Source organism: Rattus norvegicus, chromosome 11 (assembly GCF_036323735.1).
Source record: "Rattus norvegicus strain BN/NHsdMcwi chromosome 11, GRCr8, whole genome shotgun sequence".
Lineage (NCBI taxonomy): Eukaryota > Metazoa > Chordata > Mammalia > Rodentia > Muridae > Rattus > Rattus norvegicus.
In genome coordinates, this window is record NC_086029.1 from 94,645,185 (window position 1) to 94,668,380 (window position 23,196).

The 23,196-nt window shown below is 41.0% G+C and overlaps 2 protein-coding genes across 9 annotated transcripts in view; one reads left to right on the forward strand and one right to left on the reverse strand.

Annotated features, from left to right (window-relative positions):
• Positions 1-295: 295 nt before the first annotated feature.
• On the reverse strand, positions 296-12,400 carry B3gnt5 (UDP-GlcNAc:betaGal beta-1,3-N-acetylglucosaminyltransferase 5). Its single transcript, NM_053932.1, has 4 exons — positions 12,321-12,400; positions 11,993-12,182; positions 7,676-7,782; positions 296-4,127 (listed from the first exon to the last, which is right to left on the reverse strand). Exon 4 carries the CDS (start codon positions 3,834-3,836, stop codon positions 2,703-2,705), a length of 1,134 nt encoding a protein of 377 aa, NP_446384.1. The 5' UTR covers positions 3,837-4,127; positions 7,676-7,782; positions 11,993-12,182; positions 12,321-12,400; the 3' UTR covers positions 296-2,702.
• A 232-nt stretch (positions 12,401-12,632) lies between these two features.
• Lamp3 (lysosomal-associated membrane protein 3) overlaps positions 12,633-23,196 on the forward strand; it is a 68,635-nt gene continuing 58,071 nt past the window's right edge. For 2 of the 8 annotated variants that reach the window (XM_063270467.1, XM_039088271.2), the window contains exons 1-5: positions 12,633-12,738; positions 14,714-14,840; positions 15,443-15,516; positions 16,215-16,560; positions 20,438-20,560. The gene's annotated coding sequence lies outside the window, so the exon portion shown is untranslated. Of the gene's footprint in view, positions 12,739-14,713; positions 14,841-15,442; positions 15,517-16,214; positions 16,561-16,602; positions 16,724-20,437; positions 20,561-22,092; positions 22,148-23,196 lie in introns of all 8 variants that reach the window. The other 6 variants (XM_063270465.1, XM_063270462.1, XM_063270463.1 and 3 more) reach the window with 6 other exon arrangements.

Here is a 23,196-nt window from a genome sequence, read left to right on the forward strand (position 1 = left end):
TTGGACTGCTGTAAGACCATATTTTGTAACCCAATCTAATAAAACCCCTTTAAATGTATGTGCACTACAACTGCAAGTGCCTTTTGTCGTGGCATTCTGAACAAATGATTAGGAAACAGCATTTCCCACAAACACAGCAGGCCTTAAGTAGCTCCATGACAACTCTCCGAGGTGAGCACAGCGGCAGTGTGAGCACACATCAGACAATGGATGGGTAGTGCAGACCCTTCTAGAATAAAACAGCAGGTGACGATACACAGAATGATGCCCACACAGGATTTCAAACACACATTACTGATGATTTTTACCTTATTTATTGGAAAGCGTAGAATTTTTAGACCTACTAGTTATTTTTCCATACAAGATTGAAACTCAAGCAATATAAATATTTAACATTTTGGTATAAAATTAATAGCTGAAAAAAGATGCAACCCAATAAGGAGGTAAGTTTTTGTTTTTGTTTTTGTTTTTTTTTTTTTTTAGCAGTATTACTGTGTGCGGCCATTTTTTAAAACCTGAATGACTATCTGGGCCAACAGTCTATTTCCTGTTTCATTTTATTTTTCATTTTGAAAACAGCTCCGCTTTAGAGCACCAAGTTGTTTCTTTCCTTTTTAAAAGGTTAGAACAACTCCATGTATAAATGCCTTTCAGGGCTTTTGAATCTTATGAAGGAGTCATGTGACAACTCCGAAAGACAAAATACCTTCATTTTTTCCTTTAACTTCAAACCAGTCCCATCCTATTGTGAGCAAAATGAGAAAGATGGACAAGGTTCAAGAGAGCTCAAAACAAACAAAATACTGCTTTATAAAGTACCAGTGTAAACAGACCATCTTGCACATGAGATGACATTTTCCAGCCAGTGACAACTTTTACCAGTTTCAAGTAGAAACACGGACACTAATTATCCATGTATACCCAAAGCCAGAAGTTATCAAAGGGCCAACCGGAGAGGATGAACTATGAAGCTGCTTTTCAAGTTACACTTTTCTTCTCTAGTGTTTAAAAAAACGGATCAGAAAATCTGAACTGTAGTAATCTCAAACCCTGAATCTACCCCCAAAATAACTATTTCAGAATGTTTAATACTAGTCTTGAAGTTAGTAAGAAACTACCTGAGCGGTATAAAGAAGCTCCATATCTCATAATAAAAAACCTTCACAAAGATTTCTGTAAACATTTATTTTTTTTTAAATCTACCTGTGAAAACACAGATATCATTAGTTGTGTATTTTGAGAAATTCTTAAGAGTTTTTGTTTTTAACTTTGTTTCTAACACCATCCTAATAATGGCAGCTAAACTTTCCCTACAGTGTGCCTCTGTCTGAGGTTTGCTAAGCATCCACCTCTGCTGGCTGAAGTCACGTTTTGGCCTGCATCACAGGTCCTTAATTGATGAATACCCCTTAGCCCTTTCTGTGTGATGCATTGTTTCTGTAACAGCCACGGGTTTCAATCCCGTTTTGTAAAATAAATGTAATTAATTTATTAGACCTGCCACGTCTCTGATTACAAAGAGTGTGCAGATTTACCAAAATTTCTAATCTCATTTGGTCGGTTTCTCTAGCTCTCTTACTCTGCTCCCATGTTTGAAATATTAAAAGATAACCTATTAAAAGATAACCTCTGATAGTCATTGAGTCAAATAGTGGTTTGTTTTAGACGTGATAGCGTATTGAAAACTTCCAGGTTAAAAAGTCTGCACTTGGAACGAAATCTGTGGCCTACAAGACCTTCTTGGTAAGTGGAGGGTTAGTGTGAGTATTGAGTGTCATGGTCTGGACTCCAAGCTAACATATTACAAGTTACAAGGAAAAGGGATGGGTAATGTTTCTTTGTTTTTCCCCTTTTGGGTGCTGAGCTTTACCCCTTGCTCTATCTCTCCCTAAACAAAGGCCAAGATTTAATGCTTTAAAAGCAACTGAATAATTCATTAAGTTAAAACCAGCTTATTGGAGTTGACAGTAATTTATCTTTAAAAAAGGACCTCCAGGGGCCAGGCACTACTCCTGTTTTATAACTTTAGAGAAAGCCTACACACGGCATTGTTTAGAGCAGAGCTGACCACTTTGTAAAGTTTTACACTAAAAATTAAATTTGAGAAAATGACACAAATGTGTTTTAAGTGAATCTAGAACTGTCTAGGGAAATAGCCATAGGAATGCCAATGTTAAGCGACTTAACTATAATAAAATTGCAGACATTTTCCTTGTATGTCCTCATTCCAATGAACCTTTCATCATGTTGGTATATTTTCTTCCATAACATTTGCCTCCCCCAACCTCTACCTAGCACTCTCTAATGAAGATAATTTGGATTGCTTGTTCTAAGATGTATTAAAATTTTCAGAAATGCTACAATTATACATTTGTTAGGTGTTCCCCCAAAACTATTTTGATATCAAGGCTTCTCAGTTGTTCTCCCTACCTCAAAATACCCATGTGGAACCAAATGAGACCTTGAAATTTTTACTTTACTCTTGTTCACGATCTAAGTCTTTTAAAATATGAATTCCTTGAGATGAAATTAGGCCGTTAATTTAATTTAAGAGTTCCATCGACTCTAAGTTCGATTGGGTTCTGAAATGATCCCTTTGCTTTCCATTCATTCGACTTAGGGCAGAGAGAAGCATTTACAGATTCCTTTTCCGTTCAAGCCTGGCTCAGTGACAGTTAACGCAGTACAGCATCCCAGTGGTATTAAGCAAATGCAGCCCTACAAGGGTATGAGTTCCTGTAAGTCAGTCTGCAGAGAAGAACTATCTTAATTAACCTGCAGTAGATCTGACCAAAAAACCCTTTCGAAATGTCCTTCACTTTAGGATCTGTGGCCTCCACCCAGAGGTCCTGTAGGTCTTGTGAGTGTCCATGAGACGTTATCATCTTTTCATAGATGCAGGGATGGTAAGGAATCTTCCCTTCCCCAGAGAAAAATACATGGTCCTGTGGCACGACCCCCACTTTATTGGCGCAGAGGCCCATGAACACATCGTCTATGTACATGCTGGAATTCAGCGTCTGTGATGCCTCATAGATTTTGGCAGCTACATCGTTGGAGACGACATAGGCAGCACCGGCGGTATAGTCAGGGTAGGCTGGCCACTTGTACATTTCATAGGGAACATAGTACTTGCTACTTTTGTCTCTAACAGGAGGGCCCCCTCGGTGAACGTGACCAATCCAAAAGTCTCGAACTCCAACCTGCTCCAGCCCTTGAAGGTATTCAATGAGATTTGGCATGTGGATAAATATGTCATCATCAGCAGTCATCAGGAATCTGGCATGTGGGCAAAAGGTGTTTGCCCAGCCGAACTGAAGAAGAAATTTAAAAGTAAGATTGTGGAAAGAATCAGTGAAATCTTGCTGAATTATGTCGTGGTACACTTGATCTTCCCAAATCAGTCTTTTTTGCAGCTCTTTTCCCTTCAGTGGATGAGGAGTTCCTAACGCGAACAGAATTTTGATGTTGGCGTTGAGCTGAGACTGGACGTAATTCTCGTTGCCCCACGTCTTTCTGATGGCAGAACGTCGCTCGTAGTTTTCAGGGGCAGTCTTTATAAAGAGTAAGAGGAGGACATCTTGGGCCTGACACTTCTCTCTGTGGTTGATCAAGTATGGGTGGTGAGGCTGCACAGAGCTGTGCTTGAGAGACAGGGAATCGTTCACAAAGTCATAGCTATTTATAAGGTATCTGTAGGAGTAGGACTTCATGTGGCTCATGATGTAATTATTGATCGGGCCCCAAAAAACCATAAAGCTTAATATAAAACAAATGGCAAATAAGTGAAAAAACTGCCATCTTTTGACTCTTCTGCTGCTGACGAATACTCTCATGTTCTCCGGTCTGTGTGTGTGTGGACGCTTGCTTCTTCGGGATTCTAGAACTTTGTATTGGTAGAATAGATAGATGTGTTTCTTAATGCATATTGGTCATAAAATATGGGGAAAGGTCTCATTCCTCACAATATTCTCTCTTAGCAACATTTTCTCTGCGATTGTACAAGAAGGGTACACTATAGAATGAAGGCATGGGCACGTCCAAATCCGTTGACTCTGGTGTTCCTCATTAAGTTCTGTTCGCTGCCTCACATGCTTGATCCGTGTGGTTCTTTCTATGAACATGCACTGTAGCCAAAAGAACAACACGTGAATGGGACTCTGAGTTACCACACAGAAAAAATATTCCTTGTCCCTTCCACCAAATATGACCTGAGTGATCCTCACAAAACTATTTGTGGCATTAGAATTTAATATGATAAATTAAAGTTCCATTGAAACTTCCCCATACTAGGTAGGAATAAGGGTAAACTTTCTTTCTTTTTTTTTCTTAAAAAAAAAAAAAAGAGAGAAGTGAACACTAATGGCCTTCTAGTCACTCACAGTTTGTTGTACTGTATCATGCATCCCTCCACAAACCCTGAGAAACTAGGGCAAGCATAAGTCAATTTAGTCTTTGTCAGGGCAAATGAGAGTGTGCATACGTGGGCTAGTAAGGAGAGGAAGTCAGATAATTAACCAACACATGGGGGTTCTCTCATTTGGACAGATTATTCTGTCTTTCCTTAACACCCACTGCTTCTATCTTTACTAGTACCCAAATGTGCTCTATCCATCCATACCAGAAACTCATTTTCAAAACTTCCATTGCCGTTAGCCCCATCTGCAATTGTTTAACCCACAAGATACTCCTCAAAGTCTTTTCCCCTTCTGGTGATCATCCTTTCTCACCTAGACTAGGGTACAGACTTACTGGGTGGCACTTCGGTCAGACTGAACTTTCCAAAACTGTGATATAATCAAAGATCCCTCCCCATCCCCACCATCTACTGACAAGACAGAGTCTAGGTTATGAGTTAATGTGACGTTTTGATCCCTTTGACTCTACCTCTCCAGTTATGCTATTACATTATTGGACAATATCAAATCTGACAGTTTCATGTATCCTGCCTGATCTTTGCATCAGTAATACTGTTGGACTAGCATGTCCCAATTTTCTCACAGCATGGTGTGGGCACATTCCTAACGTGCTACAGGCATCCTTTAGCACTTGAAGCTTGAATTATAGTTTCCCCAGTCTATCAAAGATGTTCCTCATTGGTGCCTAGAAATATAATTGCTCCCGCCCAGGGTTGGTAATATGTCTCCTGGATATTGGTTAGGATTGGGGGGGACTTAATCATAGCAGCATAATTGCACAACCACACCACAGCTGCAGGGGAGAAATCCTGCTTTGTGCCCAGAGACCTGTAGTCATGTACCTCCCTCCATGACATTGATATAAAAAGAACAGCACACACTGAGGACCCTGCAGAAGGATTCTAACTCCAGGGGCGGCACTGCCTTCTAGATCTCTGGGTTTTCAGATTCTGCTCTATTTCTAATTGCTCCTCGTCAGGGTAGGAACTACAGGGCTAGTCACGAGGAATGCTCAAAAAAAGGAGACTAAAGCATGTCTCAAGGAGACTTTGTCCATAGCTATTCAACATGTGTTGTACTTTATCTCTTAGGATATACATTTTAAAACTGCAAAAAAACTAGTTAGGAAGCCACAATCAGCAAAACAAAACAAAACAAAAGAAAAAGAATAGAATATACACAAAGCAATAGTCGTGAGTCTTATGCTATATGCATTCAAGGATGTGATGTTAGTGTATTAGTGGGCTTGGTTATAAAAAGGCCAAATCCTCTGTTCAGAAGGGCAGATCTGTCTGACAAAGCTGCCCTGCCCTCCAGACGCTTATCACGTCTGGATTTAATGCTGTGAAGGAAAGTGAGGAAAACAACAGGAAACACTGGTGTTTGATGCTGGGTTCTGCCTAAGGTTTATAAAGTAACAGTCATTCAGGGGCAACAATTTTGTTTCTACAGTGATTATTTAGGTAAGAGAAGCCTGTGAAGGCCGAAAGCCTGGGTGTTTTGCCTTCCTCACAATACATCATAAAGAACCTACAGACTTAAGCTGAGCTAACATAATTCTTAACAGATAAATTCTTTAAAGCAGCATCAACATTTTAGAAGTCTAGGGACACTCTCAGTTGGAACAAATCTAGTTTCTGCTCCAAAAGACCTAGGAAGAGAACAAAGGTTGGCAAATGTGATCATTAATACTGATTTCGGCTTTTCAGGATCTAGAATCATCTAGGAGACAAACCTTTAGGTATGTCCTGATGGAATCCTCCCCTGAATAAAGGAAGAACCAAGCAGAAGACCAGCATTCACTTTTGTCTGTTGCCTGACAGAGTGGATGCACTGTGAACCACTGCCTCATCTCACTGCTGCCATGACTTCCCTGACACAATGGAGAGTACCCTCAGACAGTGAATCAAAATAAACCTTTCCTTCCTTAAGTTGATTTTGTCAGGCATTTTGTTATAGCAACAAGAAAAGTAACTTAACACACCAACTTTTGGAATGTAAGGCAGTACAGACATTGGGCTGGAGAGGTGGCTTAGTGTTTAAGACCTTTTCCAGATTCCCAGCATCCACACTGCAGTTTACAACTGCCTCTAAGACTTGTTCCATGTGTTGCGACGCCCTCTTCTGGCCTCCAAAGGCACTGCACACATGTGGCATAGACATGCATGTAGGCATCACACACACACACACACACACACACACACACACACACACACACACCCTGAGTGATCAAGATGAGGGGCACATATACACATACAAAAATATAATCTTTAAACTCTTTTTTTAAAAAGTAGAATAAGGTGTTTCCTAAAATACTAAAATACTTTTGAAAATCAGAGAGCTGTACCCCTCAATTACCCAAAATAATGATTATTCAGAGAAATTAGTTTTTTAAACTTCTAAAAAAAAAAAACCCACTAGAGTTAGTGTGTCAAAAAGCTACACGTTTCCTGATAATAACACCCGATTTTTTAAAATACTTCACCCTATTCATTCACTTCCTTGTTGAGTTTGCCTTTGAGACTCTGAAATATTATGCAAAACTTTATAAAAATTTTGAAAATTTAATCAAGATGGAGATGTTTAGAGTTTAAGTTCAATTTAAACAACTGCATGCTTTAGTGTTCCAATTAAACACGCAAGGATGTGTGTACTGTGCAAGCCACAGTGCAAGAACAGTGGAGAGGCGTGACACGGCTATGTGGAAGCCAGGCATGGTGGAGAGGCATGACACAGTTATGTGGAAGCCAAGCATGGTGGAAGAACATGGTGTGGTGGTTTCTGGTCTTTAGTCTCAAAGCATGTACAGTTGGCTTAAGATAAGACTCATTGTACTCACGTAAAGTATAATCTCTGTGTACACAATGGTAAAGCATGCTTTCAGCATTACTTTGGCTCAAACTACTGGCAGCTAGCACAAGGGAAAAGTTGTTGAAAGCAGATCGGAGAGAAGAGCATGAGTTCTGTCAGGGTAACATCATGAATATGATGATGTTGAACATCTTATGCCACCAGGTGTCCAACAGAGGTCTATCTGTTTGTGGGCATCTAGCTGCACCATTGGATTGACCTTTTTGCCACGCAGAGGACAAAAGGTAAAAGATAGTATAAACATCAGCGTATACAATTGTCTTTTTTGAGCAATCACGTATTATAACACTTTATTTTCAGTTGGCACATGCCTTATTCTGGGAAGCTCTGAAAAGCAAGTAATGTCTACGTTTAATGAATTTAACAGATATTAACTAGCCCCATACCTGAAAAGGCCATGGGCAGGATGCTGGGTGTGACTTCGGAGACTTTTCAGGGGTTGATATTCCACCAACGAATCAGTAGGTACAACGTTGTAATCTGCAATCTGGACCTGATATATATAAGGGAACAGAAGATTCCAGAAGTTTAGAATGACATAAAAATTACATGTGTTTAGTCTTTTCTATTGTACTCATCATGTGCACCTGACTTGTTTTTGAACCAGGTGCATTCTGAGGATCATCTGACATACTGAATAAAGCCTGGGCCACGTCAACTAAACACAGCAATTTTCCTCCTCTATAAACCATTTGTGGTTCCTTACTACAGACTGGTAGGTGGCTGATGCTTCTGGGTGGGTATCAAGCTTTCAAAACTGCTGTGTGCCAATATGCTTCTAAAAAATATTAACCAGATATGAATTTACTAAAATACTGATTGCTAACAGCTACCTAACAGATCCTAATTGACCAACTGGGGTGTTCCATTAACCTTAACCGGAAGGAAGGCTAAGGATGGCCAGGCATGATGGCATACATTAATTCCAGCACTGGAGAAGCAGGAATAAGCAGATCTCTGTGAGTTCCGGGCTGGCCTGGTGGCCAGAGCAAGTTCCAGGGCAGTCAGGGCTACACGGAGAAACCCTGTCTTGAAAAAACAAAGAAGCAACAACAAAAACAAAATTGTCCCAAAACTGAAGAGGTCTTTCAGTGACAATGACACAGAGGTAAGATGAGGCTTGTCAGTTACAGAGACTGAAACCTGAGTAGGGCCAACCTGTTGACTTATTTTGTTAAGTGCACTATCAGGCAGTTATAGAATGGTGGAAAAGCAGGAGAAGGGACAAAATCCGAAATTGGATGTGGATTTCATGTCATATCTCAAGTTCACCTTTTGGAATTTTATAGCCTCTTCCTGGGGTGTGCTGTTTTTGTACAGTAAACAGGCTTTCTAGTGTTCAGTTACTCACAGTAGAAGATACATCTTAGTACAGACCAATCAAAGGCAGCCTTTACATTCATAGCATTCAGTGTAATAAGGGATTAGCCTCTCTGATATATGACCCGTGTCCACCTGCTTCACGTTTTCATTCTTATCTCTTCACTAGGTCCCTTCCTAGCCTGGAGACCTGCAAGGTCCCTCTCAACTGGAGCAGAAGAGAAAAAAAATGTCAAAACAAACAAACAAACAAACATGGACACATGACTCTTGGAGGGGGTAAGAACAGTGTAAATAGAAATTAAGGGTTTAGAGAAACTCGGTCCTTTCACTGATAAGGGGGTTGTGATCTTAAAGTGAGAGACCAGAACAGAATATGGGTTTTGCTCAGGCCTCTGAGACCAAGAAATTTGTATAATTATTACAATATTTGTTAAGATGCAAAGGAGCAAAACACAGTACAGCTCTGCAACTTTACATGCAGAGGAACGGAAGTAAAGAAAGCCTGTGAAAAGAAGACGATAAGTCCCTGACGATTACTTTTTAAAAAAATGGAGAGAGGGAGAGGGAGGGAGAGAGGGAGGGAGGGAGGGAGGGAGGGAAGGAGGGAGGGAGGGACACAGAGGGGGTGTGGGGTGTGTCTGTCTTTGCCAGGGTAAGTGGGATGGACTTCGGAGCCTTTTGACCTCCAAGTCAGCCACTCAAGTTTAGGACTTTCGATCCCAGGCTATGGGACTGAAGTCAGAGCTCTCAGGCTGCAGACTATGCCTGGGGCTGGACAACACAGAGCAACACCTGAGTTCCAGGGAATGGTGGATGGGGCTCCACTAGCCATGAGCTAGCTGGACTCTCCCAGAATCAGTTTCTTGTCTTTTTTTTGTTTTTCCCTCATAGTGGGAATGACTCAATACTATTGGCCCCTTCACGGGAGAGAAAAAAAATCAAAACAAGCCTAACTTCTAGTACAGAAAGAATCACAACCAGGGCAGGAAGCGCTAAGTCGATGCTATTTAAATTTCCAAGGTATTAGTCATTCCTTATATATATGGAATGTTTTCTTTTCCTCATCAGCTACTGAGTGCTTAAATGAATGCCTAATTTTCATAGTAAATAAAAGAATAAACGGAGTAAACTGATTTAAAATTTATATCTTATTTGACCAAGCTTCTTCTCTTTAAATATAAAGATTCCATACAAGGGATATATACGAGTACTAGATACAATATATACAAATATATCTATATTTATATGGAAATGCAAAATGTGTTGTATATTATACAGCATAATGTGCAGTGTACACTGGAAGCAATTCTAGATTCGCATTATCCTACATCTTTGCTGGCCGAGGTTTAATGCTCAGTAGTGGAACTCTCTGAGTAATTTGCTTGGATCTGCTCAACCGAACATATACAAAACTCCTAGCACAACTGCATCTACTTTGTGACTTTGGGAAAAGACTATTTTCTGACTTTCTCCCGGTATCTTTCGATATATATTCTGAAACTCAAATTTTAATGCACTTGGGCCACAGACAGACCTCAGCATTTACAGTTTGTAAGTTAGCAAGTGTAACGATTCCATCCAAAATGACCCATTTTCAAAGATGACCCATTTAGAAACCCATGAGTTATTATTTAAGCTGTTATAAATCCGAGAATTAGAAACCTACAGACTTGCGCCGTAAGTTTGTTTGGATATATTTTGTTTTTATAAAGACAGATTTAGTTCAGATTTTAATGAAATACTTAAGTGCACATTTACTCAATAGGGCCTAGATTTCATTTGGAAAATCCTTTCCCATCTTCTGAATTTTCTTGGTAAGAAAAGCAATCACAAGAGTCTGTAGGGTTACTTGTCTCCCAGGAAGGGCTGCGGTGAGTTTCAGAACTTATTCGTCATGACACTCATGGAGATCTTAAATGTCTAGGGAACCTTTTCTCAGAAGGCCTGTAGGTGTGCACAGTCAGCCCCATCTTTACTGAGTATGGATAAGTGGGCGTAGGGAGGGAGGAAAGGGCAAGAATGGGGAGAGGGAGAGAGAGTGCAGTGGAAAGAAAGTGGCTTAAGAATATGATGGGAGCTCTTTGGTTACTGAATTTATCTTGCATTAAAACAACAACAAGCAAAACAAAACAACAACAACAACAAAACAAAATCTATCCCCTACATTTCTTTTGACGAAATTCCCCTTTGTGCTAGAGATTGAATCCAAAGTCTTAGGCGTGCAAGCCTGTATCCCTGGCTCTCTTTTGATGAAGTTCACACTTCAGCTACTTACAAATCACCGTTCAGTGTTCAGGGTGGGGGTCATTTTCTGCACCTTCAATCATACTTTTCTGGGTCAGTTTCAGTTTTCTCATATACCTCTCCCTGGCATCCCTGCCCCTGGAGATGACTGTTTCCCAAAATAAAGGCACAGAGGAGCAAATGCAATTTTAATGGATGTACTTTCACCAGAAAGTTAGCCTAAATATTAACTCTACCACCACCAACTACCTAGCGGTGGCATCTATGTCCCTGTAACATGACCCGCAACCTAAGAAAAGCATTACTACAGTAAAGAATGAGTCAAAAGCTGTTACTTATACCTAGGGGTATCTGAACAACCAGTTCACCAGCATGTTAAAAAATATAGCAGTAACCAGGATTTTCTCATTACAAAGAACTTTTCCCAGTTTCTCCTACCCGCTTGCTTCCCTGATTCCTTTTTTTTTCCCACCCAGCAGCGATTCCAAAGAGCCGGTCAGCTCCCTCACGTGCAAGCCATCCAGGGCGGTCAGCCCGAATTCAGTCCAGCATTGATAAAACTCAGGACCCGGCAGGGGCCGGGCGGGGTTTTGTGAACCACAGCCACCTCTCCCCAACCGCTGACTTGGGAAACCCGGTGCTCTGGACCCCGCGGGTCGGATCGTACCAGCGGCACAAAAGCGGCAGCTGGGCCTGGGGTGGTCGCCACCCGGCGCTCGCGCCCACCAGGCCGCAGTGAACAAAGGCGCTCGCCGGAGGAAACTCTCCCTTTTTTGCTGCACCTCGGGACCGGGCAGCCCCGGCTCTCACCAAAGAGCCATCTATCTTCCCCACCCATTCTACCCTGATGCCCCCGGGCCGCCCATGTGGACTAGCCTCTCCTCCCCCTCCCGCCTCCGGGAGATCGGTCCGGTCCCGGGCTGCAGGAGGGAAGCTAGAGGCGGGGCGGGTCCCGGGACTCAGCGAGCAGCCCTCGGGAAGGACCTCAGAGCCGGCACAAAGCTAGCCCAGCCAGCGACTTAGACACTGTAGGGGATGCGAGAGTGTCCCAATGAACAGCAAAGCTACATTCCGCCAAAGAGGGGCCTCGGCTCACCGTAGGATGCAGCGGGCACTCTGGGTGGGCAATGACTGACCTTTCATCCAGGAGCAGCGTTGGTTAAGACAGGAGGAGACCCATTTCTGTAAACCACGCTTCAGTTAGTGGTTTCCAAGCTGAAGGTTTTGAATGGACAGTGGTTTTCCCATGGTCGTAGTTTCACAGCCAATCTTAAGGGCCCGCCGGTCTTTTGTCAGGACCCTTTGGACCTTTGAGCTTCTGGGAGCCTAAATAACAAAGGAAGGAAACGCAAATTTACATGAAGCGCTCGCTGCACAGCAAGTGCGTTTTAGAAGCAGACCCTGTTCAGATTCCCTGACGATTTACCTTCCAACTCAGGTAATTTCAAGCACTGTAAAACTCACCGAGTACAACAAACTCCTCTTAGAAGCCGTGGTGGGGAAAGTCTCAAGAACAAAACTTGCAAACTAAACTTCGGTGGTAGGCGAGGAAGCTAAGGCAGGGATCCAAAGGAGACCCCGCTGGAGCCGGCTAGAGCCAGCTGAGAGGGGAGGGCCTGATCAAGGGTCTTGGCTCAGGCTGGGGCGCAGCCGCAGGAACCTCCAGCTGTTTGGTCACTCCACCCAGGCTTCGACGCCAACGTTCAGCCCCGCCTGCCAGTCCGCCCCTGCTCTTCCCTACCCTGGTTGTGAAGGTGATGTGCCCCGCCCTAAAGTGCTGTCTGTGAGGTACTCCAAGCAATGATTTCCTCACTTGTCAGCTAGCAACTGGGGCCATTGAGGACCAAATGTGCACCTGAGCCCAAAGGAATGTACCTGCAAGGTCTGTAACCAGACATTATCAGGATAGTGTAGACATCGGCTGGAGGAAGGAGATAGTAAATAAATCTTGTGGCTAGTTGCTTGCTTAAAAAATGCTGTTCATGTCAACCACATAGATAGCAATGAATAGCCTAGTAAGAGCACCAGTGGAAGGGGAAGCCCTTGGTCCTGCCAAGACTGAACCCCCAGTGAACGTGATTGTTGGGGGGAGGGTGGTAATGGGGGGTGAATGGGGAGGGGAAGCCTATATAGAAGGGGAAAGGGAGGGATTAGGGGGATGTTGGCCCGGAAACCGGGAAGGGGAATAATAATCGAAATGTAAATAAGAAATACTCAAGTTAATAAAGATAAAAAAAATCAGAGGTACTTGTTATGGTAAAAAAAATGCTGTTCTAGACTTTTCCTTGTAGAAGCATTCAGTGAAGCTCCTATTTTGAGCAGTTTTGTAGTTTATACATACTGAAAACAGGACAGAAAAAAAATTAATCCAAAGATTTCAAATCCAATGTGGGTTTGTAATTGTGAAAGTCAGCCAGTTCAGAGTAGTTGCTGACTCCGTTTAAAACATACTTGTTATTTCGAACTGTAGTTTTAGGAGGTTTTGTAACTGCATTTTAAGAGCCCTTTCAGCCTACTTCCGGAAAGTCATGAATTTCTTTTCATGTATTACTCACACAAGGCATGGTTCACGGTTAACTCATCTGCCCAGAAGACCACAAGCAGAAGTACTCATGTAATAGGTCTCCTAATGGAGTCTGACAGTGATCTATAAAGGGGAACATTCATTGTTAATACAGGGTTAATTACCCACTGATCTCTACTCAAATCTTGACTAATCCCTCATATGGTCCTCACAAAAACACATGTGTCTGTTGTATTCATATACATACATTCTAATTGGGACTTCGTTTCCTTTTCAGTCATTTGTAACTAGTTACATGTGTCAGTTTATATAAGTAGGCACACATGAAATATGAACTGATGAAAAATAGATACATATAAAAAAAAAGGCCTTTTCACTCCAATCTCTATACAGATAGGGACATGCTGACTAATGATTTTAAAAGTAAATCCAGGTGAGTATGGTGTCATATGCCTGTGATCTCAGCACTCAGGATGACTTCCATGAGTTCAAAGACAGCCTTGATAACATAGTATCAGGTTAGCCTAGGGATACATATAATAATAATAATAATAATAATAATAATAATAATAATAATCCAGAGTAGAAAAATGGGTGAGATGTGGAGTTGGGGTGGGAGGGGTAATGGTTAAAGAACCTGAGACTAAGAGATGAGGAAGGGCAAAGTGGTCTAGACACAGGCATGATGTATGATGTTATACACACACACACACACACACACACACACATACACACACACACACACTCCAGGGGACAGGAGAGGAGGTCCTTTCATTCTTCTAGAAAGATTTCCTAGATCATCTGGCCCATCATCTGTAGCACCTTAGAGAAACAGACGATTTCATGGCCGGAGATTTCATGAAGCTTTTGAGATGGGCTGGGAATAAAATTAGATGGTAGCGACAGGAGGAAAGAGGTCTGTGTATTCTGTCCACAGCAGTTGCTTGTGAGAATAGTGCCCTAGAATTCCATGCCAATGACTTTGAGTCATACTGTTAGGAATGTGCTTTGCAGAGCACCAGAGAACTGTAGACTATATCTGAAAAGTAAAAGCAACATCAACTCATTAAATTTAAAAGTAAGAGGGGCTGACATGTTCATGTTAGAATTGGAAAGTACAGATAAGATGGGGATGGGGAGGGGAATGGTGCAGGGGGAGGAGACAAGGAATGAACCAGAGAGTGGAAAGAACACTAAACCCTGAGTGCGAGAGAACTTTCCACACTGCTGAGCAGAGGTCAGTGATGCTGAAATTCTGCCAGATACAGTTGAATTGTGCCACCATGGTGTCGGACTTGACTTGTTTAACTAAATTTGCTTTCTGGGTTGTCAGATATGGCCCTATACAGACACTATTATGAATCCAGACATATCCCAGGCTTGGTGTTCTGAAACTGACCAGCATTCATGCAAGACTTGACTTGGCAAAATCCTGAACTAGCTTCCTCATGAAATTCCAGGTAAGCTATTCAACTTCTCTTGGGTCCTGCATCTTATCCATCTGCTGGGCGAGTAAGAACTCAACTCAGTTTCAGTGATGAGCAGTACACAGTGACCAGGGACATCACGGTGGGCGTGGGGAGCGGTCGCCATCCCTACCCTCATCACAGGCTGTGCAAAGTTCTTCCCTGTTTACGGAAAGGCAGAAATTGGCTTTCAGCTCTTCTGCCTCATTGTTATCAGAGGATCAGCTGTGTTTCACACCTCTGGGAATCCCAGTATGTAAAACAGCGTCACTTCCTTAAAACAATGCCTGCCCCCTGGCTGCTTCCTCCTCCACCAGTCCCTCTCCATCTCGTACCTTTCTGGTGTGGTTGTTTCTCCCATACTTGCTTCTTGGTGACATCTTCCATTGCCGTTCATCCCCCAGCTATGTTTCCTCCTTGATTCCAGTCTTCAGGATAGCGTGTGTAGATGAGAATGTCAGAAAGGATTTTGGGAATAAGAAAGTGGCTGGAACTTTGATGCCGCAAGGATGAGAATCTGCTTTCCCTATCACTCTTACTGTCTGTTTATAAAAACCTGTGACATTTCGCTACTATTACAATGATTTCTTGATTAGGTTGAGACTCTTCCCATCCTGACCATGGAGGTGGAGATCGATTCCGAGAGCACCCCCATGACGCCTTGCACAGAGTGAGTAACTGTATGCCGTACTAACTGCTGGGTTACCTGAAGTTTTGCCAAGTGCCTCCACTTAAGCGAAATGTTACATTTTCAATACAAAGGGCCCCTGGGATAGTGTAAGAGCCCCAAAACTTAACTCTTCCCTGAATATCTCCTCATCACCCCTGTGGTTTTGGCAGCACTGATATCCCTCCTCAATGCTAAGACAATAAAAGACAGTGAAACCATGTTAAGTTTACACAGAACAGAAACATGAAGGCAACTGACGCCACAGAGGCCTTTACTTCAGACCATTCCAAGAGCCCACTCTTCTACACCCTTCTTGGTCTGGGAGGGGCATCTTGGGATTGGTTCTCTCCATCAGTACAACCCACTTTTTCTTGTATGGAAAGTCTCAGTAGGGCCCCTTGGGGACAGAAAGACCCTTCTTTCTGGGGCTCTTCTCGTTCCAGCAGAGGTGTTCTGTTGATTGAATGGGCTTTATCCAGGAGTGGAGAAAAGTTGACACAGTTTTCCTTCAAGAATAGAAACACTCAGACAGCCTCTGTGACAATGACATAGTACCTGTTTTTATGCTGTGTTTCTCAGGTTTCTTCTTCCTTCTCCAGTGGTAGATCAGACATTTAGTACTTCTAGGGGCATAGAGGTACTGAATGGTCTTCGAGGAAGCCTCTCTAACTCCTCTAACTCACCCCTGTCCCGCTTAGGAGAGTACACTCTACCTGAATGAAAAAACAACAGTAAGGACTGGTGAATGCTGATTGGTGCGTATATTTTAAAAGCATTTGGCACTCAGCCTTCCTACAGCTATGTCACCTGAACAAAATGACTTGGGTCTGTAATGAGATAAAAGAAAGGAAGAAAAGAGTTATTGACTGTCCTGTGGTGTTAGTCTAGCGATTTATGCTGGCAACCAATCAACATCTGTGTTGGGAGCCTCACATGTAAATTTGGGAGGACAAAATGGAGCAGACTTGGATAGAAGGAGCTGCTAGATTGGATCGGTCTATACTTATGGACTTCAGTTTATACTTCAAACTTCTGGACAAAAAGGTATGTTATGTTGGGATAGAAGTTTTGTGTTTGTATCATCAGGAAAGAAGAAAAGTCTTTGGATTCCAACCAAAATAATAAGGATCATACTTGATTGAGGAAGATCTCCTAAAGATCTTGGCTACACGAAGGAAGGAGAAAATTAAAAGGACCAAACAATTGGGTAATATATGATGCCTCTGTTAAAACCGTCTGAAACTGATTGAGACATCAAAATGTCTCTAGCCATAACTTCAGCCCTGGATGGTGAATACTCTTGTTGGCTATAGTATTCTCACGACTTACTACTACATGACCTATGACATAAATGGAGATTTACATTGTAATTTGTTTATGTGATCAAACTAGCTCATAAAGAAAAAGCAGTTGTTTTCCACCTGCTCAAACATCTTTAACTGGTCTGTGCACACTGCACATCCATACATTCCAGTAATACAAAAGTAAATATTACCTCTAAAGCTTTATGTTCGATAAAACCAAAACAAAACAAGAGTGCAGCCCTGATAACATTCACTGTCAGAGATGCTGAGATGCTGAGTCTTACTGGTCCAGATTCCCGCCCGATCCTGCCACAGACACCACAGACTGCCTCAGTAGCTGTGTTCTCAAAAATCTGCCTCTAGAACAACGTTGGAACAGCTAACTCACTTGGTCCAGCACCACAGACTGTTCCAGTCAGGATTTCAGTTGAGCCCTGAACTTTCTCAGCATACGGAGACTGGACAACAAATGACACAGTTAACTCTTTTAAAAAGACTATCTTTGTAATTTTCTTGCCCTTATCCCAAATCAGCAGAAATCAATTAGAAGAATATACCCCATTTCCAAGAGGTAGGGTGGTTGATTTTTTTGTCATTCATTGGATGTGGGTGTTTGTCATCCCTTAATGAGGCTGGTTACAAATAGTTATGGTCTTGGACAGGGATAAAGCAGTTTAGGAACTAAGATTCAGGAATTTCTTTCTTCTTTTCTTTTTCCCTATTCTTCCCTTTTTTACCTAAGGTGAAGGGAATTGAGAAGAAAGAGGAGAGAATGCAGAAACATTATAGGAATAATTAAAAGGGGGTGGATTATTGAATTTACACTTGAACCAAGAAATATGTTGTAGCCATAATCTTGCTATGGTAGAGATCTTTGTATTTTGATGCCAAATTGAGGTTATATTTTGTTACATTGGTATAGAATCTTGTATACTGATACAGAAACAAGGTTAACTTTGATACATTGCTATAAGTTTTTGTATAGTGATACAAATTTAAGGTTAATTTTGATACATACTTATGTTTTCAATATTTATTGAAATTGAAATATTGAAATTGAGATATTGTGCTTATGTAATTGTTAAAGATACAATATAAAGTTCTAGTCCTTTTAAAAGCTGCTATTATGAAGTGTTAGAGATAAATAAAAAAATACAAGTTAATAGGCAATCAAACTCATGATCATACTAGAGTAGATTAGTTAACTATAATAAGATGTTTTCAAGGTTATTCCTATAGTAAATGGCTAAGGATAAACAATGTTACCATTCAGATATAAAATAGGTAGATGGCCTTCAAAATCCTCAGAGATCCACAGAATATGGCATTTCAAATTACTTAATTATTAAAAGATCTTTTGACTGTGAGAGAGGCCTGCTGTTGACAGCACCCCATTTAAAGAAGGTAATGAACATCAGTAACCCCCATATAGAATTGCTTCCACTTCAATTAGGTCGAACTAGCTAGTGGGAAAAGAAAATGCCCACACTTCAACTACAGACAAAATATTGTCCAGAAAGGACAAATGGATGCAGGGAAGTCAGTTGGCAACCTCTGCCAAGACAGGGTAAGTGCTGCTTGCAACTCTTACCAAGACTCCTGGGGGCAGGGTAAGAAGGCACTGAGTCAATGATACAGACCCCAGGAGTTGGGCAAATGGCAAAAGCAAACTCATTACAGGAACTGGGCAAATTTTATACCATCCTCCCAGCATCTCATCGACTCTCAAGTCTCACTGTTTTTTTCTCAGTGTCTCTCTCCATTACCTGGTACAGCATTGGCAGTCTCTAGCTGTGCTGGCAGATTTGAGGTTGGCTCAGGGATGAAGTATCAGTAGTATATATGCCAGCATTGTGGCTGGGCTGCTTGGCTAAGTTCCTCCTACGGGTAAGCAAGTCCGTTATAATTCTTCACAAATTCTGTCAGATATACTGGGTCAGAAGGCTGAAGATGGATGCTCCAACATTATAGAGATAATTCTGGGAAACTGTTTAGGCAGTCAACTATGTCTATTATATAATCTTAGAAGCTGTCTGTCTGCTTCTAAGGTAATATTTATTACTTCTCAGCTCTCTGGTGGAATTGAAGACAATAGGTATGGTCTCACAATCAAGTTAAGTTGTTCAGGACTTTAGAAGATGTTTTAAGTCTATAAAGGATGTTTTTAGGTTGTCAATGCAAATTAGGATATAATTTGAGTTAGGTACAAGACTTTAAATACACCAAGATAAGACAGGTAAGAGAACATTTTCATTAACTACCAAATACTATGGACTGGGCATTGCAAATGCATCAATTGCCTTATGATTGCTATTATTGTATTTAATTTATATTTGAAGGAAAAAGAGCCTTTTATTGGACTAAAAAGAGAATTGTAGAGAAAATACCTGCGTATTGCATGGATGCATCACCTGTCAAAGAACCAATGGCCTATAGAAAAGTATAGAATAGAAGGTGGGACATCCAGGAGGCAGAAAGAATTCTGGGATAGAATGAGGTGTGGGAGATTTGCCCAGGAAGAAGCGATGGGGAAAACAAGATGTGACAAGACAGATGCATGGTACCTGAACACGATAACCAGCCATATGTAGAATAAATGGGTTTATTTTAGTTATGAGCTAGTCAGAGAAGAGCATAGCTATATGGGTACAGGATTTGCAAATATATTTTAGTCTGAGTCTTGTTTCTGGGAGCATGGGGCTGGGAGGAAGAACCAGACCAAACTTCTACAGATAACTACAATTTAATTGTCTATCTTTCTTTATTTTTGAGGTGGTGGGGATGAAGCCCAGAATCTTGGACGTGTACTTAGTTCTGAGAAAATCCCCAGCCTCTCTATTTTTAATATTACTACCCTGTCATAAACCCACTTTATGGTTTAAGTCCCATCAGAAACACTCACTTCCTAAAAGTAGCAAATACACTATTGTCAAACCCTAGTGTCTGTATCTAGCTTCCTGTCTAAGAATATCTGGCAAGCCCTTCATTTAATTGGAAACAGTATATATTGCCTGCTAAAGTCTTAGTTGATTTGATGATCCAAAGAAAAATGTCTAAGCATTTTTCACTTGAGACTCCTTTTCACCAGAAAAATGTTTATATTACCTAAGTATATTATGTTTTATGTAAAGAGATACACAAAACAAATACTTGCCAATAATAAATACCGAAGAAACTTATTTTAAGGCAAATTTTGGCCTGTACACATTTACTATTTATTATAGATGAAAAACAAATTCACATATTAAGTATATGGCTATGCTTAGTTATTTTTAAGAAATGAATATTGACTAAATATTTGATGGATAGCTTGATTTGTACAATCATTTGTGCTGAGAAAGCTGCTTTGTATAAACGCACAACACAAAACGGCAAAAGTACGTTTTTATGGATGTTTCAGAAATTGTTGGGAATCCTGCCCTCATTTCAAGCCAAAGTTCGTTGAATGATTTTTAATGAAACGAAGTTCAGCTACCAAACAGCAATTTTATTCAGTCAAGCCGTTTATTTTAAAATTAATTAACTAACCAGGCAATCAATTAGTTCATTAATTTTATTTATTTAATTTTGATACAAGGTCTCATTTTGTTCAGACTGACCTCAAGCTTACTTTGTAGGGGAAAATGGTCTTGAAACTCAGATCCGCCATCCTCTCTAGCTCCCGAGTATGGGGCTCTTTGGCCTGTGCCACCACATCTTGTTTGTGCAGTTGGGACTTGAGCCAAACTGGGCAATGCTGGGTAAGTACTCTGTCAAGTGAGTAATGTCTCTAGCTTCAAACACCTATTTTAAAATACAATATCTGAACACGATGCAATCTAAGAGCTGTACTAACTAGAGATACACTGTTACTACCGTGCTGAATAATGATGGCAAGAAAGTATGCAGTCTTTGTTTTCAACAATTGAGCCATTATGTTCCTGTAAGAACAGAAAACTGTATTACAGCAAAATATAACAATTCATAATATACAATGGTCTAGAATCTTAGCCAAAATGTTATTTATTCAGAAGTCTCTTAATTTTTTTTGCCATTTTTTTTGACCTTTATATTCAGTCATGTGATTCCTTGTGGCATGGCAACTCACATTTAAAGAGGATATAGTCTAAAGGGAGCCTAATAGGAAAACTTACTTGGTCCTGCAGGGTAGGGGCTAAGAAGTCATACACACAGAGAGAAAGATATCCGTGAGAAATGTTTGCATCATATAAAAGTTCGCATCATATAAGTGAGCAAATTATCTTAGGGAAATGAAGGAATCAACAGAGTAATAGGATATGTATTCACATAGTAGCATAGGACAGAGAGCACAGTGTGTCCTCTTGTTGATCCTTTGATATCTTCAAGCTTGGGTTTACTTTGGGGATTTCCTTTTTTGCAGTAGACTTTCAGGCTTCCTTTTGTTTTCTTTTATCCTCTCTTTACTTCCATTTCCCCCTTCCTTTCTTTTCTTTCTTTCTTTTTTTTTTTTGTTTTTGGGTGGGTGGGGTGTTGGTATTCTGTCTAAGCTCCACCCCCATGGTTACCTGGCAACAGCCCCATTTGCCTGAGACTATATAAGGGGCCCGCTTGCCCCCTCCTCTCTCTTTTGCTTCTCTCTTCTCTTGCTCTTGCCCTCTTCCCCTTTGTTCCTTTTCTCCCCACCCAACCCCTTTCACTCCATGTGAATAAATAAGCTCCAGATTCAGTGAGAAATTCTGTCTCAAGATGATGATGGTGGTGGTGTTGGTGGTGTTGGTGGTGGCGGCGGTGGTAGTGGTGGTAATAAGAATGGATTCACTATTGAAGAAGAAAGTAATGTCTATCTTACCTCCACATATGCTTGCACACACACACATGTAGGTACAACCACACAAACATATACATAAATATATCACACCAACACACACACACACACACACACACACACACACACACACACACACACACCCATGTGCGCGACAGAGAGGTGGGGAGAGAGAGAGGGAGAGAGAGAGAGAGAGAGAGAGAGAGAGAGAGAGAGAGAGAGAGAGAGAGAATGAATGAATGTGGGTAGCTGTATAGTACTTCTACTTTCAGCTTTGAGAACCTCCATCCTGGGTTTTCGTAGTACGTACAGTACTGCTTTATATTTCTGTCCCTACATCCTCACTTCTTGTTATTTGTTTTCTTCAATATAGTTCTTCTGGGATAATATGGAGTCACAAAGAAGTTTTTATTTGCATTTCCCTAATGACTAGATACATTGACTACTTTTAAAAGTAATTATTAATCTTTTTGTATTTTGTCTTAGTGTAATTGTTGCTGTGATAAAACACAATGACCAGAAGCACCTTAGGGATGTAAAGGTTAGTTTTAGCATCATTTATACAAAAGGCCAAATAAAGATTTTCCCAGTTTCCAGTCTATACCTGGTGCTGTTTACCTAGCAATAACTTATCTTGGTTCAAAGTAAGGGAAACCTCATTGAAGACTGAGAAATCCATCAGCAGTTCAACTCTTAGATGCGGTTCTTCTTATAATTAAAAACAAAGTTACTTTTTCAGGACTGAAGGATCAAGAAGGTCAGGTTTGCAGCTTACTTTGAAGAACACCAGGATTCTCTGCTTGAGGAAATATGTTTCCTAGGTCTCAGTCTACTGAGAATTACAAAGACCCTCAGTTACAGTTACCTGGAAGCTAGCAAGCTGGGAGTAGTATCCTCATTTCGCTACAATTTCATCCTCTTTTATTATTTAATTTAGCTTCTAAAGGACTTTACCATAAGCTATGTACTTGCAAAGTGTGATTTCGAAAGCAACTTGTAAACAGCCAATCCTAAAATGCCAATTAAAATAGTGCTGTTAAGTAACACAGCACTAAGCCCCTCCGGGTGCATGAGTCACACCTGTAGTAAAGTTCTAGGATCCACGCCAGACAATTTATCAGCCAATATTTTCGCAATATCAGATACATCGTCTGATGGAAACTGCTGTTTGAATGTGTCCAGCACTTGGTATTGTAATTGTTCGATATTCTTTCTAACAGTAGAATTTCCTTTCCAATACAGTTGAATCTTTTCCCCATCTTGAAGACTGGCATCATATTGAAACTTAGTAACTAACACAAACCGTAGTAGAATTCTAACCACAATTTAAAATTAAACAATGTGCTGTATTTAATGCAAGAATACTGCAGCTGTTGTTGCACACTCAAATATTTTTAACCTAATCAGGACACACACTGTTTTAATGGGTCTGTATATGCTGTAATACTTCTGTCTGTGGCCTCACATCGATGTCCACCTCATCACTCCACAATTCATAAGAACCCTTAGGCCATTTGTTCTACAAAATGTTTAGTTTGCAAGGAAGGATGCAAAGCAATACCAGCTACTGAGGTTGTGGTAGCCACAGCA